At 43.5% G+C, this 21,641-nt stretch overlaps 1 protein-coding gene across 1 annotated transcript in view; it reads left to right on the top strand.

The window, feature by feature from the left end:
* Positions 1-1,455: 1,455 nt before the first annotated feature.
* LOC127033791 (nectin-3-like) overlaps positions 1,456-21,641 on the top strand; it is a gene marked incomplete at its 5' end in the record, with an annotated part of 120,804 nt that continues 100,618 nt past the window's right edge. The window contains 5 exons of the mRNA XM_050921976.1: positions 1,456-1,528; positions 1,713-1,904; positions 4,772-4,972; positions 6,670-6,834; positions 9,277-9,615. Coding sequence (XP_050777933.1) covers positions 1,456-1,528; positions 1,713-1,904; positions 4,772-4,972; positions 6,670-6,834; positions 9,277-9,615 — 970 coding nt within the window. The remainder of the gene's footprint in view (positions 1,529-1,712; positions 1,905-4,771; positions 4,973-6,669; positions 6,835-9,276; positions 9,616-21,641) is intronic.

Raw genomic sequence — 21,641 nt, 5'->3', positions numbered from 1 at the left:
ACATGAGATTGTGGGAAGTTTGCACTGCCACTCTCTGTACTATTTATTCTGTGAGGGAATATGCAACTGCAGTTTCTGGGGCTGGCACATTTCATAACTACTAAATTATAGAAAAAATTATGAAAATGGTAATTAAAAAGAGCAATAAGTGGATAATAAACCCTTTGCACATTCCTCCCTTGTAGTATGACTTTGTGGAACTCCTTGATGGTAGCAGGTTGATCGCAAGACAGCATCACAACCTACTTGAGTCAGAGAGAGCAGGCCAACAGACAAGGTCCAGGAGTCTCCATGAGGCAGGTTTTATCCAGTATTTGGATTCTGGAATCTGGCATCTGGCTTTTTATAATGATGGGAAAAATGCAGAGCAGGTGCCTTTTAATACAATTGTTATAGGTAAGTACAGTCTCCAAAGTTTTCACCAAAAGCTGCAATCTAAGCATTCTGTTAAAAACAGAGATGAGTTTTCTGAGTTAAATAGTCTGGGTTGTTTTCACTAATGTTGAATTTATTATGTTTTTTCATCACTCAACAAAAGATATAGAAAATGTATTTTCATAGATCAGTAATTGAAGTATGAAAGCCTCCCATGATGTGTGGTTCACAAAGGACGATGCTTTTTTGACATGTTCATAAGTGGCATTAGGCAGTATTATGAGCGTAAAGTAACTATCATGTTACTGTTTAAATCTTGAGCTTCTTGTTCTAACAAAGTGTAATAGGATACCACAAGCATTAATTACAGGAAATTAGCCACTCTTTACTTGCAATCACTAAATAAAGCAACATACATGGTTCTGTAAGTACCTTAATTTGCTGTCAGTCACTAGTGGTTTAGAATGAGATGATAGACACCTTCTGTTGTACTTTAGTATTATGGTAGAGGTCTGGATGAATTTTTGTTCTTACTCTTTCTTTCAGAGTCTATAGTGGAATCAGGGCTGGCCTTAGGCCGATTCCATCGATTCTCCCGAATCGGGCCCCGTGACAGGGCTACCCGGGGAGGAAGTGGCCAAGAATCCCTTCCCTGGCTAGAGACACCTTCTTAATTTTTACTTACCCAGTGGCGCTCCAGGTCTTCGGCAGCTGGTCCTTCAGTGTTGCCAAAGACCCAGAGTGAGTGAATCATAGAATATCAGGGTTGGAAGGGACCTCAGAAGGCCAGCTAGTCCGACCCCCTGCTCAAAGCAAGACCAGTCCCCAGACAGATTTTTGCCCCTGATCGCTAAATGGCCCCCTCAAGGATTGAACTCACAAGCCTGGGTTTAGCAGGCCAGTGCTCAAACCCAAGGACCCACCGCTGAATTGCCGCTGAAGACTTGGAGCAGCGCTCAGTGAGCACAAGCCCCATAGGTTTGGGGTTTTTTGTCATCCTTGCCGGGGCCCCATCGAAACTGTTAGATCGGGCCCCGTACTTCCTAAAGCCGGCCCTGAATGGAAAGCCACTGAAATTGCCATGGAAATGGAGAGTGTGTTTCTGAATCATGCCATTGTTTTCCTGGATTTCTAGGCCCTGATTGTTCAAGAGGTATCTGAGCCAAATTCTTTTCTTACTTTAAAATAAATAAACTGCAGAAAGACGAGTCATTACTAATCCACTAAGGAAAAGAAACTGGCATGCAACTTGTTTCATACATGTTTCTCTTTTTACCCAAAGCTTGATTTTGAAAATAGTTTTGTTAATTCTTCTGTTGTGTTTTATTTCACGGCAGCCTGCCCAGTATTGTGTAGTGGCAACGGGCAGTATTCCAAAGGGCGCTGTCTCTGTTTCAGCGGTTGGAAGGGTACAGAGTGTGATGTGCCTGCCACCCAGTGTACTGATCTTCAATGTGGGGGCCGTGGGATCTGTATCATGGGTTCTTGTGCCTGCAACTCTGGGTACAAAGGAGAAAACTGTGAAGAAGGTAAATGAAATATTTATCCAGGCATCTACGGTAATGGCCAGTGGTGAGCTGGAGCTGGTTCACGGGAACCGGTTGTTAAATTTAGAAGCCCTTTTAGAATTCTTTGTCCTGTGCGGGTTTCTAAATTTAACAACCAGTAAGTTGAAGTGACCTAGGAGCGTAGCTGGGGGGGAACAGGGGGAGCGGCTGGTCCCGCTGAATACATTATCCAAAAGTGGAGCCTGGGAGGGTGGAGAAGTGGGGTGGCGACTTCGCACTCAGGCCTGGCGAGGCGAAGATGGAGCCGAGGTGAGCTGGGATGGGGGGCTGCCCATGCCACAGCAGGTAACCTGGGGGGTGAGGGCGTGCAGGGGAACCGCTTCCCACTCCAGCTCACCTCCGGTCCACCCTGGCCTCCTCCCTGAACTCTCCATCCCGCTTCCCCCATGCCGAGTTTGCAGCCCCCCCCCCCCGCTTCCCACTAATCAGCTGTTCATGCGGGAAGCCTGGGAGGGCAGAGAAACGGGGCGGCGGCTTCGCGTTCAGGCCCAGCGAGGCGGAGACAGAGCTGAGGTGAGCTGGGGCAGGGAGGCCGCCCGTGCCGCAGCAGGTAGCCCGTGGGGTGGGTGCACAGGGGAACCATTTCCTGCTCCAGCTCACCTCCACTCTGCCTCCACCTCCCTGGGCCTGAGTGCGAAGCTACCACTTGCTTCTCCACCCACCCAGGCCTCCCACTTGAACAGCTGATCTGTGGGAAGCAGGGGGGCTCCGAGCTTGGCCTAACCCGGTGCTCCAGGCACTCTGTGGCGGCAGCGTGGCCCGGCTCCAGCCAGGCGGCGTGGCTGTAGCACCACCAGCCACCTCCAGGCAGCGCGGTAAGGGGGCAGGGAGTTGGGAGGGGTTGGATAGAGGGCAGAGGAGTTCAGGGGGGGTGGATAGGGGTCGGAGCCATCAGAGGGCAGGGAACGGGGGTTGAATGGGGGCAAGGGTCCCATGGGAGCAGTCAGGAAGGAGCGGGGTTTGGATGGGGTAGTGGGAGGCAGTCAGGGGGCAGGGAGAAGGGATGGTTGGATGGGCAGGGGCCATCAGGAATGAGAGAAGGGGTTGGATCGGCGGCAGGGGGCAGTCAGGAGACAGGTAAGGGGGTGGAGAGGGCAGGGGTCCTGGCGGGGGCATCAAGGAACACAGGAGGGTGGATGGCACAGGAGCCCCGGGGAGCGGGGGTGGGCCACGACCCCCGTGTGGGATGAGGAGGAAGCCAGTTGTTAAGATTTTGGCAGCTCATCACTGGTAATGTTTCTAAAATGTCAGATTACAGCATAGTGGGTCAGATTTTTCAGCTGATGTAAATCAGCATAACACTATTGATTTCACTGGAGCCATGTCAATTTGCACCAGCTGAAAATCTGGCCCAGTGAAGCCATGTGCTGGCAAATTGTCCACCTTATATTAAGCATCCTAAAATATTCTGGTTGCTAGATATTTTGCTTTCAGCAGGTTTTGTCTGATAATTTCAGCTTATTAAAACTAGATTGATTTTATCTGTCTGACGTCAGCTAACAGGGAAGCACAAGAAAAGCTGACTGTTAGATCAGACATCGTGATATTTCACATTGTAGAAGAAATTGTTACTCTATTGCATATGGTCTTTCCCACCAACATTTTTATAAAGACTTCACAGTTGAAAATGCTGATTCAAATGCAACACATTGAAAAATTATGCTTTTTTTTGTATTTTAGAGATGTATACGTATTCATTCTGGGGTGCTGTAAAGTGGAAGTCATTTTCTATTTATTTTTTTTAGGAGGAAATAGCACCATTTCCCTTCCTCAATCAAATTGATTTTATTGATCTCCACATACAAAGTAATGCAATTAATTCTCTGGAATTAAATTTTCAGACCATTGACCCTACAAGTGTAAAGTTTTATTGAGTCAAATTGCTAAATTAAATCTCGTCATCTAAAGCACATTAAAGTGAATTCAGAGGGATAGAGAATACCCAACTCATTGATTTCTCAAACAGGTTGAGGGTCCTATATAGCTTTCAGAACTCAGTAGTAGTGGATCAGGTCAGCTGATACTGCTTGTTGTAGAGAATCCAAGATTTTGTTACTCTGTGATTAGGGAAACGGAGAGCAATAGCCTGAAAACTCAAGTGAATCTTAGTGTAATTCGGTAAAATTACAAATCCTTGCAAGAGTCTCAGCTACATCAATGACTTCGAGGTTTGTGTCCGTTATCCCCAGAATGTCATTAAACCAGTTACTCATATGAACATGAATCCTTACAATTTCATTTGATGATCTCATGTACTACAAAGAAAATGACCAATATGATAGCAAAAATGGATTAGAAGTTGCATTCTGTTAGTTATATATTGATTTTTTTTATTTATTTGATCAGATAGTGCTTATTATCTTGTGATTAAAGATTTGGGGGGGAGGGTTAGCTCAGTGATTTGAGCATTGGACTGCTAAATCCAGGGTTGTGAGCTCAATCCTTGAGGGGGCCACTTAGGGATCTGGAGCAAAAATTGGTCCTGCTAGTAAAGGCAGGGGGCTGGACTCAATGACCTTTCAAGGTCCCTTCAAGTTCTAGAAGATTGATATATCTCCAGTTATAATTATAAAGCAGGTGGGCTAGAGGCCACCTCAGGACTCATGAGTTCTACTCTCTGTTCTTCCACTGACTCATTACATAACATTGTGATTTGCCTCATCGCCTTGTATCCCCATTTACTGTTTGTTGTTAAATGAGTGTAGTGCTGCTTACCTCACATGAGTTTTTTAATTAATTCAGGAAGTGCTTAAAATCCTTGGATGATAATTGCTGCTATTGTAATTGTTAATAATTACATATTAAAGAGTATCTTTTTTTCTCTCCAGCTGATTGCTTAGACCCGGCCTGTTCCAGTCATGGTGTGTGTGTCCATGGAAGGTGCCACTGTAATCCAGAATGGTGTGGTAGTAACTGTGAAATGCTGAAGACAATGTATCCAGACCAGTGCTCTGGTCATGGGATGTACCTTCAAGAAAGTGATACCTGCACTTGTGACCCTAATTGGACAGGTGTAGATTGCTCAAATGGTAAGGATTAAAAACATTCCTAATGTGTAAAACTCGAATATTTTATAAGTTGATACATAATCTTGCATTACTGTGTGTCAGAGAAAAACTTAGTTCTTACTTTTTGGTTGGGTGCAGCAAAGTCAGATACTTTATTATTTCAAGCAATTGCATAGAGGGAGGGAGTGCGCCAAGACACAGGGTTTCCCCCTCCTAGGCAGGTCTCTCTCCAGGTAAACAATTCCAGCAAGCATTTATACTTCTTGTTACAGACAATAATAAGCAACAGCTGCATTTTGTTTATACATAGGCTATCTTGATATCTTATTTTTCTCACTTCTATTTAGACGCTAGTCTACATTCCTCGTTATCGACACAAGGTCGCAACAACTTCTCACCTATTTCTTTCCCATTTGCCTCACACAATCCTCAGTTCCACAAATCTCACGTTATTAGGGTTACAGCTAGTCTGACTCTTGCTCTACTTCCACATGTGTAAGAACCTGATCCAGCTGCCATTGAAGCTAAGTCTTTCTATTGACTGTCGTGGGAACAGGATCAGGCCATATATCATGAGTGAAACATTCAGAACAAATGACCTTTCATAAATATTTGAAAATCACACAGTTTCTTCACTCAGATATTAATTGAAGGCATTTGTTTTTGGTGGTGGTTCAAAGAAAAGAACAAAATGTTATATGTACCTTCTGCACTTAAGATCTGTACTGAGATATTCATCTACATATTTAGAACTGTGTTAATGATGCATCCAGAAATACACCTCTACTCCGTTATAACACCACCTGATATAACACGAATTTGGATATAACACGGTAAAGCAGCACTCCGGAGTGGGCAGGGCTGTGCACTCCAACGGATAAAAATCAAGTTCAATATAACGCAGTTTCACCTATAACACGATAAGATTTTTTGCTCCCGAGGACAGCGTTATATTGAGGTAGAGGTGTATTTCCATTTGAAAAATGTATTTTTAGGTGCTTGGAGGGGCCAGTCCTGTAGATCTCGTTCAGGCAAAACTCCAGACTTAAGTTAATGAAAATTTTGCCTGAATAAGGACTGCATGATTGGGCCAACAGTTCTAACAGGTAAGGCTTTCTTCACGGTCAAAACTTAGCACATTTAAGGCCAGTCGCTTTTCTTAGATACTTTGGTATAAATTCAGATTAATATATGGAATTATTATAATTTAGATCAGAATCTGAATTTTAGTCTCAGTCTGAGAACAAGGAAAAAATCCCCTTTGCTAAATTGAACTTTTGTTCAATTGTAGATTTTTGCCTATAATGTAAATAACCTGCAAGGTACATGGTACATTTAGTCACTAAAACTATGCAGGAAATTCTAGTGGGATTAAATGCATATAATCTAAGCTACAAATGGTAACCCTTAAAAAATAAGTCCTCGCAAAAAATATAATTGAGAATTACTGAGAGCTAACTGACAGAAGACCTGTGGAGACTTAGGCATTACTAAGTCAACTGGGTAACTAATTAAGCATTAGCAGAGATCAAATTTCATATTCCATATTCTCTTGGATCCTACCTGAAAATGCTTTTAGCAGTAAATTCCTTTGATTTAATGTTCAAAGATTTTCTTTTCTCCTTCATATGTTGAATTAAAATGTAACGCTGCTAATTAATGTGTGTTCCCCTCTCATTCTTTCTCTCTTTTTCTCCCATCCCTCCTTTTAAATACAGAAATCTGTCCTGTGGACTGTGGCTCTCATGGTGTTTGCATGGGTGGAACATGTCATTGCGAAAAAGGTTGGACTGGACCAGCCTGCAGTCAAAGAGCCTACCACCCTCGCTGTGCTGAACATGGAACCTGTGAATGTAGCCAGAGGCGGAATGGCAAGCGCTCTGGTAGGCTAGCTGGGCTTTAATATCTGTCTTCAATACAAAACTCCAAAAGCTAGAACTCCTGGCCTTTTGTGCATCAGAAATGTAACACTTTGAAGCTTGTTTCTTCAAAAGGAATATTTGCACTTGTCAGTCTGGTGCAAGAATTTCCGTTTCAGTCGTTGCCTGTATCTGCCTCCTGTAGAGGAGAAGCTTACATAGTTTTTAAATCTGTAAATATGTCAGCTGATGTAGGCTTTTTTATTTGTATGTGCTAGTTTTCCCGAAGATGTGATACCTTTTTACTTTTCCCTTTACTGAGAAGGAAGCCCAAGAAACTTACTCTAACCTGAGCCCCAAAATAAAAACACTGACCAAGGTGGTAAAGAGATCTAACTGCCCCCCTCCCAATTATCCATTTTGTTGACATAATGAATTTCTACTTTACAGTTGTACAAGATATTTGCTAAGCAAATGACATTACATTTCAAAGCACTTCAAATGACATATTCAAAAGAAGCAGTCTTCATTGATCTTTGTATGTTTCCATAATCAAAAATGTTCTTTCCTTTAGAAACTCCTGTACTTTATCATTGAATTATTTACACTCTGTATATTCCATACAACAGAGACAAAAAGCAAACCCTTTCCTTCAAATTATAGGGAAGATCATTCTCTTTCCTAGAATTTAATTAATGTGTTTCTTCAGAAACTTACCACGGGCCACATTCTGCCTTTGGATGTTTACTTTTCCAATTGCACAGAATTTGACAGACATCTGTGGACCGTGAGTAAATGTGGGGATTTGTGTGTATATATATACCCAAAAGGGCAGAGGAATTAGAAAAAAGGGGAAGAAATGTTGTCACAGAAAAGCAAATGATACTATTCTTTATTTGTCTTACCATAGCACTTCGGAGCCCTAGTCATGGACCAGGACCCCACTGTGCAAACACAGAACAAAAAAAGATGGTCTCTGCCCCCAAAGAGTTTATAATCTAAGTATAAGATTGATGAATACAGACAGATATGGGAGTGCTAGGAAGCAATGAGACAATATGATGAGAAATTTTTGATGAAATTGCAAGTTTGTTTAATGATGATAATAGTGTTGATGTAATGTCCTTAGACTTCTGTAAGATGTTTGACATGGCACCAGGCAATATTTTGAGTAAGAAACTAGAACAATACAAAATAAACTCGGGACACACTAAATGAATTAAAAGCTGGCTAACCGATAGATCTCCAAATTTAGTTGTAAGGGGAGAATCATTACCGAGCAGATGTGTTTCAAGTGGCCTCCCTTAGGGATTGGTACTTGGTCCTATGCTGTTTAACATTTTTATCAATGACTTGGAAGAAAACATAAACTCAGCACTTATAAAGGTTGCGGATGACACAAAAAATTGAGGAGTGGTAAATAATGAAGAGGACAGGTTGCTAATACAAAGCAATCTGAATTGCTTTGGAAGCTGGTTGCAAACAAAAAAAATGTACCTTTTAATACGGCCAAATGTAAGGCCGTATATCTAGAAACAGAGGATGTTGGCCATTCTTACAAGATGGGAAAGTCTATCCTAAGAAGCAGTGATTCTAAAAGACTCAGGAGTGATAACAAATGAACATTAGCTCTAAGTGCAGTACTGTGGCTAAAAAGGCTAATATGATCTTTGGATGTATAAAGAGAGGAAAATCGAGTAGAAGAGTTATGTTCCCTCTGTATTTGGCATTGGTGCAATTGCTCCTGGAATATTGCATCTGGTTCTAGTGTCCACAATTCAAGAAGGACGCAAATTGGGTAAACTGATAAATTGGAGAGGATTCAGAGAAGGGGCACAAGAGTTATTAACAGATTGGAAAATATGCCTTATTGTGAGAAATTCAGGAAGCTCAGTCTGTTTACCTTAACAAAGAGTTTAAGAGGTGACTTGATCACAGTTTATAAGTACCTACATAGGAAACAGAGGGAGACAAGGTAGGTGAGATCATATCTTTTATTGGACCTACTTCTGTTGGTGACCAGGACAAGCTTTTGAACTTTGTAGAGCTCTTCTTCAAGTCTGAGGAAGGTAATCAGAGTGTCCAAGCTAAATACAAGATGTGATACGTTGTTAAGCATAAGTGATTCACACATGCTGTAGGAGACCACTTCAAATGAAGTGTGCAATTAACGCCTCTGCTGTTCCAGGGCAATGGAAGGTTAGGGTTAGGGTGTGTTACATATTGTCCTAATAAGCCATTAAACTAGTGTATTTAAGTCCATGCTTTTTAGTGTCCTCCAGAGTTAGGAATTTAAATTCCAGGCTCATCTTTTGAAGGTGTTATACAGGTTTTCTTTGAGGATGAGGACTGAGAGGTCAGACATGGAGTGATGGCTTTGTGAAATTACAGCTAAAGGTAAATACGTGCCTTTAGATTTGCTACTAACTTTGAAACTCAACTATCATAACATTTCTTTGTTTTTAGCTGTCTTGGCTAAACCAGTTGTTGAGCGACATGTAACGGCAGTTTGGGGGAAGAATGTCACCCTGAAATGCATGATTGAAATAAGTGGAACAATAATACAAATCTCATGGGAGAAGATACATGGTAAAAGTAAACAGACCATTGCTGTTCTTCATCCTGAAGATGGGTTTGCTCCTCAAGGAGAATACCAAGGAAGAGTGTCATTTAAGAACAACTCACTTACTGATGCAACCATCATCCTACACAATATCAGCTTCTCTGATTCAGGAGAATATGTATGCAAAGCAGTTACATTCCCACTAGGAAATACTGAGTCATCAACGACTGTAACTGTATTGGGTATGTTTGCTTCTTAATTTTATATTTGATTATTTTACCCCCAAAACCTCCACAAAAAGCTGAACAAACTTCATAGGACTTGGCTACATGGAGACATTGTGTGTGGCAAGCTGGGGTCTGAATCTACAGCACCATATCTTGCCACATAATGATTGGCCGTGTTTACCTTCCTGCTGTGTACTGAAAGTTCAGTAGTGGGGTTTGACAGATGTTTCAAATATTGTTAGCGGGCTCCAGCATCGTAAGGAAGTGATTGAGTTTCTTAATGCTGTGACTTACAGAATTATATAATTTATTCTTCTGTCTCAAATTTTCTTTAACAATCCTCTTGGCTGGCCTAGAAGACAACACAGAGCAGGTGTTGTAATGCAGTATTAGTTGATTCATGATGTTTTTTGGTTGACGTAGCCACATCCACAAGAGGACTACAAACCTTTTGATTCAAAGTCATTCATAGTAATTTGGGGACAACTTATGTATTTTAAATGAGAAGATCCAGGCACTCTGTCAAATAATCCAAAAGATGAGAATAGTGTGTGCATTTTTTAAAAAAAAAGTTGGTCAGGCCTTAAGTGCAAGAAGGAGAAAATAAACATTGAGTGATGGAATTAATATGCTGGGCACTGCTTGCTGAGTGAAGAGATTCTTTGTTGGGTCACAATAGGCTGAGATGAAATTGTTGCTACTTCAAATGTTTGACAAATGTGTGCTAAAATAGTGCAGTTAATTAAAAATAAACGTTCACATTCTTGTATGTTTAAAATAAACTGCACGTGAATGGGAAAAATTCAAGCATTTTTATTTAGAAGCTTTCTTAAATTTTAGAAACAATTCAACTAAAGGCAAAAAACAACAAAACTTGTTCTGAAATTTGGAATAAATAATGTAGCTGTCGACTTAAATGGAAAAATCAATATGTAATTTAAGGGAACTCTGTTCAGGATGTTTCAGGTGTATTGATCTGATGAGATACTAAATGACTATAGAAAGGCTGTTGATGGTGAAATAAGTAAATTGCTACGTACTGTTTTAAAAAGAAATGTAATGGCTCATTAAAAGATTAGGGAGGGTAGTCTAACAAATATGAAGTAATTCATTTTTTCCAAAAAATGAGGTATTTAAGATGGTTGAAGTAAAAACTTAACTGGGGCCTTATCTTACTAATCCATATTCTTATGTTTTCTCTTTGATATTAATGCCATTAACAGTGGTTAAAATGAGTTTTGTTTACTTACAAATTAGTAATTGTAGCTAAAACTCTAATGATTAGAGATACAGGCATGCTTGACAAAGCCCTGGCTGAGATGATTTAGTTGAGGATTGGTTCTGCTTTGAGCAGGGGGTTAGACTAGATTCCTCCTGAGGTCCCTTCCAACCCTGATATTCTATGATTCTATGAAGGCAGTTGTTTGTTAAAAAGTTTGGCCATGGCCATTTCTTATTTTCACAGACTAGACTGAAGGGGGGTTCCAAAAAGGATGGAGCTCGGCTGTTCTCAGTGGTAGCAGATGACAGAACAAGGAGCAATGGTCTCAAGTTGCAGTGGGGGAGGTTTAGGTTGGATACTAGAAAACACTATTTCACTAGAAGGGTGGTGAAGCACTGGAATGGGTTCCTTAGGGAGGTGGTGGAATCTCCTTCCTTAGAGGTTTTTAAGGTCAGGCTTGACAAAACCCTGGCTAGGATGATTCAGTTGGGGGTTGGTCCTGCTTTGAGCAGGGGGTTGGACTAGATATCTCCTGAGGTCCCTTCCAACCCTGATATTCTCTGATTCTATGCATGGAAGAAAAAAGTATAGACAAACCCTCACCAATCTGAGGTGAAATGATGCATTGTTTCTGTTCTGTAAGTAATTTTGCTTTTGGCAGTAACAGCATTCTTGTAAAAAAGACCAGCTGTACTTAAGCAAACTAAAAAGATTTGATGATGGAAAAATTCCTGAAAATAGCTGAATAATATATCACCATTAAACATTTTAAGCAATAATGTTAGTTTTAATCACAGGAACATGTTTGGTGTGACAATGACTGTAACATAGCTCCAGAATGAATTTTTTTGAGTTGATATTTGTCTCCCAGTTATTCCAGCACAGTAAGTCCTAGAACTGCTTCTGTGAAATATGGGATGCTACTTTCTACAGCTTGGATTTGAAGCGACATGTTTCTAGTTCCTCGGTTATTTTTCTTCCATAAAGAATTAATTTAAAAGGCTGAATGAGTAAAGCGTTCCATGTTAAGTACTGCACAAAAGAATTGCTTGTCAACTGTAGAGCTCTGTGGGTGAGGGGAAGAATGGGGCACCTTGAAAAATAGTTGAATATGAAGCAATTGTTTGTTGTAAGGACAGAGAAGGGCATGATTGTGGCTAGATGGTGCATTGTGGAATACCCATGAAACAGATGTTGTGTGGGTAGAAAGTCTCCAGGACTATAGTAACATGAAGAACAATACACAATTTGAGTTTAGACTTGACACATGCTACATTTTTACTTTAACCTGTAGTCAAAGGGGAAGGTTTTTGGTAGGTATGAACTTGGGAACCCTTGAGTTGAGCAATAAAGTGAGATGTCCTTAAATATTGGTGGAGTTAAAGTATGACCGTGTATTGTCAGACAACGGAATCTTCTCCAAAGTCCTGTCTTATATCAGGAATCCTACTTCAGTTTTCGAACTGGCTGTGATAAGTGCTTGACTTTCTCAAGTGCTAGTTTGTTTAGTTGCTGCTTTTAACCTGGGAAAGTGTTAAAAATGAGTTATCAATATTTACCATCTGTTCCTCAGGAATGCAGTGTCTGATCAAGTCTTGATGTATTACTGAGCTCTGTTCCTGCCTCCGCTTGTCTGTGTGGACTCCAGAATAGTCTATTACTGTCTAAGCCTTAACATATAGTGCTTTATTGCTATTATTTGTTAGGTGATTTGGTGAAATTGCTCTGTAAGTCCCTCAAGCCCCTCTCTCAAGAATTAGCCATTTAAATCTCTCCCATGCTTTCTTTTCTTCCTCTTGAGCAGGATGGTTCCTATCTTCAATTTTGATACTTTTCTTTTCCTCTGCCTCCAAAGTGTTTTGTCTACTTGAAATGTTAGTCGCCTCACTTGATCTGGATTTTACCAAATCGTTGAGTTTTGACTTGAGCTGTTTAGTACTGTTTAGAAAAATGATGTCACAAATTTAGTAGTACTCAATGGATCCGAAAGCTTAAAAGTTGTTAAAACTGTAAGGGATTTTAGAAAATAAGTGATAAGTATAAAAGCAATGCTTTTGTCTTGTAAAAAAGATATATGTGGCCTCTATTTGATCTCAGTGAACCATAAATTCCATATACATTTCGTATATATTTACTGCTTTGAGCCATTCTGTTCACGATTGTGTTGTCTTGTAGCTTTTCTTCATCTCTTTAATTTCTGTGATGGAATGTATTGCTGTTAAGATGCAAGCATATGGAAGATAGAGAAAGATGTATTATCAATGATGTTCACTTTTTTTGGCATTGTGCTGTTTCCGACCCAGAAAGCAACAGTTTCTTCGAGTGATGATCCCTATGTGTATTCCACACATGGGTGCACATGTGTAAATATTTTTTTGTCATTTTCATAGTGTAGTTTAGTATCAAACATCCTCCCTGGTTAAGGGACACAATCCCTGGTCATGTGGGGACGATGCCAAGGATCCCAGGCTTCAAGAACTGTCTCACGCTCATTAATTTTCTATTAGCGATAAGAATTCATAGTGCCTCTACTGCCTGATTGAGGCACACATTTTGGTGAAGTGCAGCATCTGTAAGGTCTTCCTACCCAGAACTAGAGTAGCCCATGAGCCCCATCTCTGCGAATTCCATATCGAAGCGGTAATGAGGTCCCTGGTGCACTCAGATCCTGGCCAAGGAGACTGCCTCCACTGCTATGTAGTGCCCCTCTGAGCACGAGCCATTGTGTGGAGCTGCTGGCACTGAAGCCTAAGGACAATCCCCACCACAAGAGTAAAAAAATACTCATGGGCATAATAGTACCAGTGGACTGTTGATAAGAGATTAGTTCCCTCCCCTACCTGTACTATGTCAGGTGAGATGCTGCACTTGGATCCAGTGCAACCAATGCTGAAGTCCCCCTTCCCCTCCCCCCTGCCTGGAGGGTAAAGCAAAGAAGAAGCAGGATCTGTTGGTAGCAGTGGTGACCTCAGTGCTGGGATACGTAGAGCATCAGTCTACAAGCATAGCTCTGGATGCTCCATCAGTGCTGCCTCACCAGCACGCTGACTCAGGTCCCTTTGGAATCTCAATGGGCACCCATGGACTCAGGATGTAGAGACTTGCCTAATGCCAGAGGAGGTATTCCTGCTGTACCTGCAGTGTCCACTCCTCATGGTCCTGTCCATTTTTTGAAATGTCCCCACAGCTGAGGATGAACTGCTGTTCCTGCTGTAGGAGAGGCCCCTTTCCATCCATTGGACCGAGCCCTCCAGTACTGATAGTCCTGCTGTTTCTGACAGAACCATTATCCAACTCAGAAGTCTCAGGATGTAGCCCCATCAACATCTCCACTGCTGTGTAGGAGCCCAGACATGCAGCTGAAACACCCTGATCTGCTTGACTATGACATTCTCCTCTCCTCCCCCTCCCCCTGCCTCCTGAGAAGCCTGGTACCACTTCCCTGTGGGCTCTCCCAGATGGATGGACCCCTCATTCTGACCCTACTGGAGCCCATGGGACCTGTACCACAGACATCCAGCGCCATTGCAAGGATCCTTTCACTCCTGCCAACCAGCTCTGTTGGTATACGAGGAGGAAGACGGGTAATCAGTACTACCAGTTCCAAATGAAGCCTCCTTGTCACCAGATGCTGCTATCTCCACCGGATGACCACCGGCAGTACCAAGAACTTTTGCAGAGTGGCTACCAACTTAAAAATTCCACTGCAGGAATTCTGGAACCCCCAACATAGTCTTCTGGACATCCTTCAGCCACAGAGAGAGTGCATGTGGCCCTTTCTACAAACAAGGCCATGCTGGAACCTGCCCAGATGATTTGGCGCACACCAACATTGTGCCCCCACCCCGAAAAGAGCTGAGAGACAGTACTTTCTGCTGGCTAGAAGGACTGATTACCTAGTCATACACCTGTCTTCTAATTCACAGCATGTCAGCACCTGCAGTACAACTTCACCACGTGCAGTAGGCTGGCAGAGCTTAAGTACAAGTGCCCTGCAGATGACAAGGCCCAGCTCTAGGCCTTAGTACATGAAGGAAATTAATGGCACAGTTGGCCCTTCAGCCGTCACTGCATCCCCCTTCTGTGCATGTGCACAGAATTCATGTCCTGCAGATTTCTTTGCTTCCCCACAGAAGAATGACTTTCAGACAGGGTGTCATAACTTAGTCCCAGATTTGGACCTTAGCGTCCAAAATATGGGGGTTAGCATGAAAACCTCCAAGCTTAGTTACCAGCTTGGACCTGGTACGGCTGCCACCACCCAAAAAATTAGAGTGTTTTGGGGCACTCTATTCCCCACAAAAACCTTCCCTGGGGACCCCAAGACCCAAATCCCTTGAGTCTCACAACAAAGGGAAATAATCCTTTTTCCCTTCCCCCCTCCAGGTGCTCCTGGAGAGATACACAGAAGCAACCTCTGTGAATCCAAGCAGAAGGAGTCCACCCTCTGTAATTCCAGTCCTGGAAACAAAAGCACTTTCCTCTTCACCCAGAGGGAATGCAAAATCAGGCTAGCAAATCTAACACACACAGATCTCCCCCTGATTTCTTCCTCCCACCAATTCCCTGGTGAGTACAGACTCAATTTCCCTGAAGTTTCCCAGTAAAGAAAAACTCCAACAGGTCTTAAAAGAAAGCTTTATATAAGAAAGAAAGAAAAATACATAAAAAATGGTCTCTCTGTATTAAGGTGACAAATACAGGGTCAATTGCTTAAAAGAATATTGAATAAACAGCCTTATTCAAAAAGAATACAAATCAAAGCACTCCAGCCACTTTAGACATGTAAATACAAAAACAACAAAACCATGTTTGGTACTCACAACTTGGAAACAGAAGATTAGAAAACAGAAATCACTTCTCAAAGCTGAGAGAAAAGCAGGCAGACAGACAAAGACTCAGACACAACCTTCCCTCCACCCAGAGTTGAAAAAATCCGGTTTCCTGATTGGTCCTCTGGTCAGGTGCTTCAGGTGAAAGAGACATTAACCCTTAGCTATCTGTTTATGACACGCCCCCCAAATTGCAGACAGTGGGGAAGCTCACTGGTGGCGATTTTCTTCTAGAACTTTAAAATAAACAGATTACTACAACACATGCACCTTTACATATACCACTAAGTATATAACTAACAGGCTTCTACATTTTAAGAACACTTTTTAACTACTAGAGTTTGGGAAACTCTCATGGGAGAGTGCATCAGCTACTTTGTTAGAAGCTCCTGTGATGTGCTGAATTTCAAAATCAAAATCTTGGAGAGCTAAACTCCAACGAAGAAGTTTCTTGTTGTTCCCTTTGGCCGTATGAAGCCACTTTAGTGCAGCATGGTTAGTTTGTAGTTGGAACTGCCGTCCCCAAACATATGGGCGTAGCTTTTCCAGGGCGTACACAATGGCATAGCATTCCTTTTCACTGACTGACCAGTGACTTTCCCTCTCAGACAGTTTCTTGCTGAGAAACACGACAGGATGGAAGTTGTGATCTGTTGCTTCCTGCATGAGCACTGCTCCTATACCATGCTCAGATTCATCCGTGGTTACCAGGAATGGCTTGTCAAAATCCGGGGCCCTGAGCACAGGGTCAGACATGAGCATCGCCTTAAGCTGGGTAAAGGCCTTTTGACACTCATCAGTCCACTTAACTGCATTTGGCTGGGTCTTTTTGGTCAGGTCGGTCAGTGGGGCAGCGATTTGGCTGTAGTGTGGTACAAATCGCCTGTAGTATTCAGCCAAGCCTAAGAAGGATTGGACCTGCTTTTTGGACCGTGGGACGGGCCACTTTTGGATAGCATCCACCTTGGCCTGTAGGGGTTTATGGTTCCTCGACCCACCTGGTGCCCCAGGTAAGTTACTCTGTTTTGGCCTATTTGACACTTTTTGGCCTTAACAGTTAGTCCGGCCTGCCTGATGCGCTCAAAGACCTTTTCCAGGTGTAGTAGGTGTTCGGGCCAGGAGTCTGAAAAAATGGCCACATCATCGAGGTAGGCAACTGCAAATTCTCCCAGTCCTGCTAGTAGACCATCTACCAGCCTCTGGAAGGTGGCGGGTGCATTTCGAAGGCCGAAAGGAAGGACATTGAATTCATACACCCCCGCATGGGTGACGAATGCTGACCTCTCCTTGGCAGGTTCATTTAGCGGTACTTGCCACTACCCCTTGGTTAAGTCTATTGTAGAGATGAACTGGGCACGTCCCAACTTCTCCAATAGCTCATCGGTGCGTGGCATTGGATAGTTGTCCGGACGAGTTACTGCATTTAGCTTACGGTAGTCCACGCAAAAGCGTATTTCCCCATTTGGTTTGGGTACCAGAACCACTGGAGATGCCCATGCACTGGTAGGTGAGCGGATTATACCCATCTGTAGCATGTTCTGGATCTCCCGTTTTATAGCAGCTTGGGCATGAGGAGACACCCAGTAGGGTGGGGTTCTGATTGGGTGAGCATTACCTGTGTCAATGGAGTGGTATGCCCGTTTAATCCGTCCTGGGGAGGCTGAGAACAATGGGGCGAAGCTAGTGCACAGCTCCTTGATTTGTCGCCGCTGCAGACGTTCCAGGGTGGTTGAGAGGTTCACCTCTTCCACGCCACCGTCTTTTTTTCCGTCGTAGTAGACACCATCAGGCCACTCAGCATCATCTCCCTGGACTGTAAACTGACAAACCTGTAAGTCTCTGGAATAGAAAGGCTTGAGAGAATTAACATGCTACACTCTGGGCTTTAGTGAGGAATTGGGAAATGCTATGAGGTAGTTTACAGTTCCCAGGCGCTCTTGGACCGTGAATGGCCCTTCCCATGATGCTTCCATCTTATGGGCCTGTTGCGCCTTTAAGACCATAACCTGGTCTTCTACCTTGAAGGAACGTTCTCTGGTATGTTTGTCATACCAGGCCTTTTGCTCTTCCTGAGCATCCTTTAGGTTCTCTCTAGCAAGGGCTAAACAGTGTCGGAGGGTGCTTTGTAGGTTGCTTACAAAGTCCAGAATGTTAGTTCCTGGAGAAGGCGTAAACCCCTCCCATTGCTGCTTCACCAACTGTAATGGCCCCTTAACCTCGTGACCATACACAAGTTCAAACGGTGAAAACCCTAAACTGGGATGTGGTACAGCCCTGTAGGCAAACAGCAACTGCTGCAACACTAGGTCCCAATTATTGGAGTATTCGTTGACGAATTTACATATCATGGCTCCCAAAGTTTCATTAAACCTTTCCACCAGGCCATTGGTTTGATGGTGGTACGGGGTGGCAACCAAGTGATTCACCCCATGAGTTTCCCACAGTTTTTCCATGGTCCCGGCCAGGAAATTAGACCCTGAATCTGTAAGGATGTCGGAGGGCCAACCTACCCTGGCAAAAATGTCTGTTAGGGCCAGGCACACAGTGTTAGCCCTGGTGTTGCCTAGAGCTACTGCTTCCGGCCATCGGGTAGCAAAGTCCACTAAAGTTAGTACGTACTGCTTTCCTCTGGGCGTCTTTTTTGGGAAAGGGCCCAGAATATCCACAGCTACTTGCTGAAATGGGACCTCAATTATGGGGAGTGGCTGGAGAGGGGCCTTGACCTGGTCTTGAGGTTTTCCCACTCTTTGGCATACCCCACAAGACCGGACATACTTGGCAACATCCTTGCCCATCCCTTCCCAGTGGAAGGACTTCCCCAACCGGTCCTTGGTTCTGTTCACCCCAGCATAGCCACTAGGATGATCATGGGCTAAGCTTAAGAGCTTCCCCCGGTACTTAGTTGGAACCACCAACTGTTTTTGCGGCTGCCATTCTTCCCGGTGTCCACCAGAAAGAATCTCCTTGTATAAAAGTCCTTGGTCTATAACAAACCAGTATCGATTAGAAGAACTGAGAGGCGGTGGGGTGCTCGATGCCGCCGCTCAAGCTTTTTGAAGGCTGTCATCTGCTTTCTGCTCAGTCTGGAACTGTTCCTTGAGGCTGGGGTCACCAGTTCTTCCTCAGACTGTGGACTTGGGCTTGGTCCCTCTGGAAGCGATGTAGGTGATGGGGTTGTTTCCGTTGCTGGTGAACCGCTCTCCGCTGGTGCACCTGAGGGTATTTCAGGCTCTGGCTGAGCCTTTTGGGTATGGCTGTCTGTTGCTTCTGCCAGTTTTGGCTCGCTGGCGCCCTCTGGCATTGAGTTTGAAGATGTGGTTGCACTTGCTGGTGCTGGTTGCTGTTCCAGTTCCGGGCCTGGGACTGGAGGTGCTGTGGCGGTTTCAGTGGTTAGCATGATATCCGGGTCCACTACCTTTGTCTGGGCTTCTGGTAACACAGACGGGGTGTCTGTGGACGGCTCAGGAACAGGAATGGGTCTGGAAGCTTGCCTGGTTTGGCTACGTGTAACCATTCCCACTCTCTTGGCCCGCTTCACCTGGTTGGCCAAGTCTTCCCCCAGTAGCATGGGGATAGGATAATTGTCATAGACTGCAACAGTCCACATTCCTGACCAGCCTTTGTACTGGACAGGCAGTTCAGCTGTAGGCATGTCTACAGCTTGTGACATGAAGGGGTAAATTGTAACTTTGGCCTTTGGGTTGATGAATTTGGGGTCAACGAAGGATTGGTGGATAGCTGACACTTGTGCCCCCGTGTCTCTCCTCACAGTAACCTTCTTTCCACCCACTCTCAAATTTTCCCTTCTCTCCAAGTGTATTTGAGAGGCATCCGGGCCTGGGGATCTTTGGTGTGATGGTGGTGTAATGAATTGCACTCGCATGGTGTTTTTTGGACAGTTGGCCTTGATATGTCCCAGTTTATTACACTTAAAGCATCTTCCATCTGATGGGTCAGTGGGCCGAGGTGAGTTACTGGAGACTGGTGAGGTGGAAGAATAGGGCGTCTGTGGCTTTACTTGGGTTGTATGTGGGGTCTTTGGCTGTCCTCGGTTGTAGGGTTTATGGTCGGTATGCCCCCTGGGGTATTTGTTCCCCTTGACCGTAGCTTTCTTGCTTTCTGCCACTTCCATCCATTTGGCTTCAATCTCCCCCGCCTTAGCGAGATTTTTGGGTTTTCCATCTTGTATGTACCATGTGATGTCCTCAGGAACACCATCCAAGAACTGCTCCATTTGTATGAGGAGGTTTAGTTCTTCCAAGGTTTTAACATTGTGTTCTGATATCCAGGCCTTATAGTTTTTCCCAACGTAGTAGGCGTGTTTGGGAAATGACACATCTGGTTTCCACTTTTGGGTTCTGAAACGCCGACGGGCATGATCCGGGGTTATCCCCATTCTGTATCTGGCCTTGGTTTGAAAAAGTTTATAGTCATTCATTTGCTGCTTAGGCATTTCAGCTGCCACCTCTGCTAAAGGTCCACTGAGCTGTGGCCTCAATTCAACCATGTACTGGTCTTTAGGGATGCTGTACCCAAGACAGGCTCTTTCAAAATTTTCCAAGAAGGCCTCGGTGTCATTACCTGCCTTGTAGGTGGGAAATTTTCTGTGCTGTGGAACAATCATTGGCGCAGGGTTGCTAGGGTTGGCTGTGTTTTGCTTAGCCTTTTCTAATTCCATGGCCTGTCGGTGGGTTTCTCTTAGGAGTTCCAACTCTCTCCTGTGGGTAGCCTCTTTTTCTCTTTCCCTCAGCTCCATGTCTTGTAGTCTTTTTTCCAGTTCTCGCCTGTGTTCAGCTTCTTTGATTTGTTCTTCGGCTTCCATTTTTTTTTTGTGGTAGGCATGGTTCCTGTTTTTTTGTGTTGGGGTGCCCTCCGGTGTTTATCTTCTGAACTGCAGGCTCTGTTGCCTCCTGGGGTCTGCCTAGCAACAGTGCCTTTTCCCTTTTTTTGTTCTTTAGCTAATCTTTTCAATGTTAAGTAAACCAGAAAAACCACTTTATTTGCATGTATATAGTGCTGGTATTTGCCTCCTAATGGGAGTGCTATTGTGTGACAAAAGACCCTTTGTCACAGCTTAATGGTTTCTTGCTTAATATGCAAGCCACAACTGCCAGAGAGAGCAGAAAAAAAATTCTCTCTGGTTCCCTTTTAAAACCAAACTGTTTCTCTCTGCTAAAAAGCCCCTAGCAGAGAAAAGAAAAATATAATATTCCTACTGGCTTCTGGATTCTATCTTTCCCACTGCTGCCACCATGTCATAACTTAGTCCCAGATTTGGACCTTAGCGTCCAAAATATGGGGGTTAGCATGAAAACCTCCAAGCTTAGTTACCAGCTTGGACCTGGTACGGCTGCCACCACCCAAAAAATTAGAGTGTTTTGGGGCACTCTGGTCCCCACAAAAACCTTCCCTGGGGACCCCAAGACCCAAATCCCTTGAGTCTCACAACAAAGGGAAATAATCCTTTTTCCCTTCCCCCCTCCAGGTGCTCCTGGAGAGATACACAGAAGCAACCTCTGTGAATCCAAGCAGAAGGAGTCCACCCTCTGTAATTCCAGTCCTGGAAATAAAAGCACTTTCCTCTTCACCCAGAGGGAATGCAAAATCAGGCTAGCAAATCTAACACACACAGATCTCCCCCTGATTTCTTCCTCCCACCAATTCCCTGGTGAGTACAGACTCAGTTTCCCTGAAGTTTCCCAGTAAAGAAAAACTCCAACAGGTCTTAAAAAGCTTTATATAAGAAAGAAAGAAAAATACATAAAAAATGGTCTCTCTGTATTAAGTTGACAAATACAGGGTCAATTGCTTAAAAGAATATTGAATAAACAGCCTTATTCAAAAAGAATACAAATCAAAGCACTCCAGCCACTTTAGACATGTAAATACAAAAACAACAAAACCATGTTTGGTACTCACAACTTGGAAACAGAAGATTAGAAAACAGAAATCACTTCTCAAAGCTGAGAGAAAAGCAGGCAGACAGA

Source organism: Gopherus flavomarginatus, chromosome 13 (genome assembly GCF_025201925.1).
Source record: "Gopherus flavomarginatus isolate rGopFla2 chromosome 13, rGopFla2.mat.asm, whole genome shotgun sequence".
Lineage (NCBI taxonomy): Eukaryota > Metazoa > Chordata > Testudines > Testudinidae > Gopherus > Gopherus flavomarginatus.
This window is presented reverse-complemented; position numbering and strand designations above follow the sequence as displayed.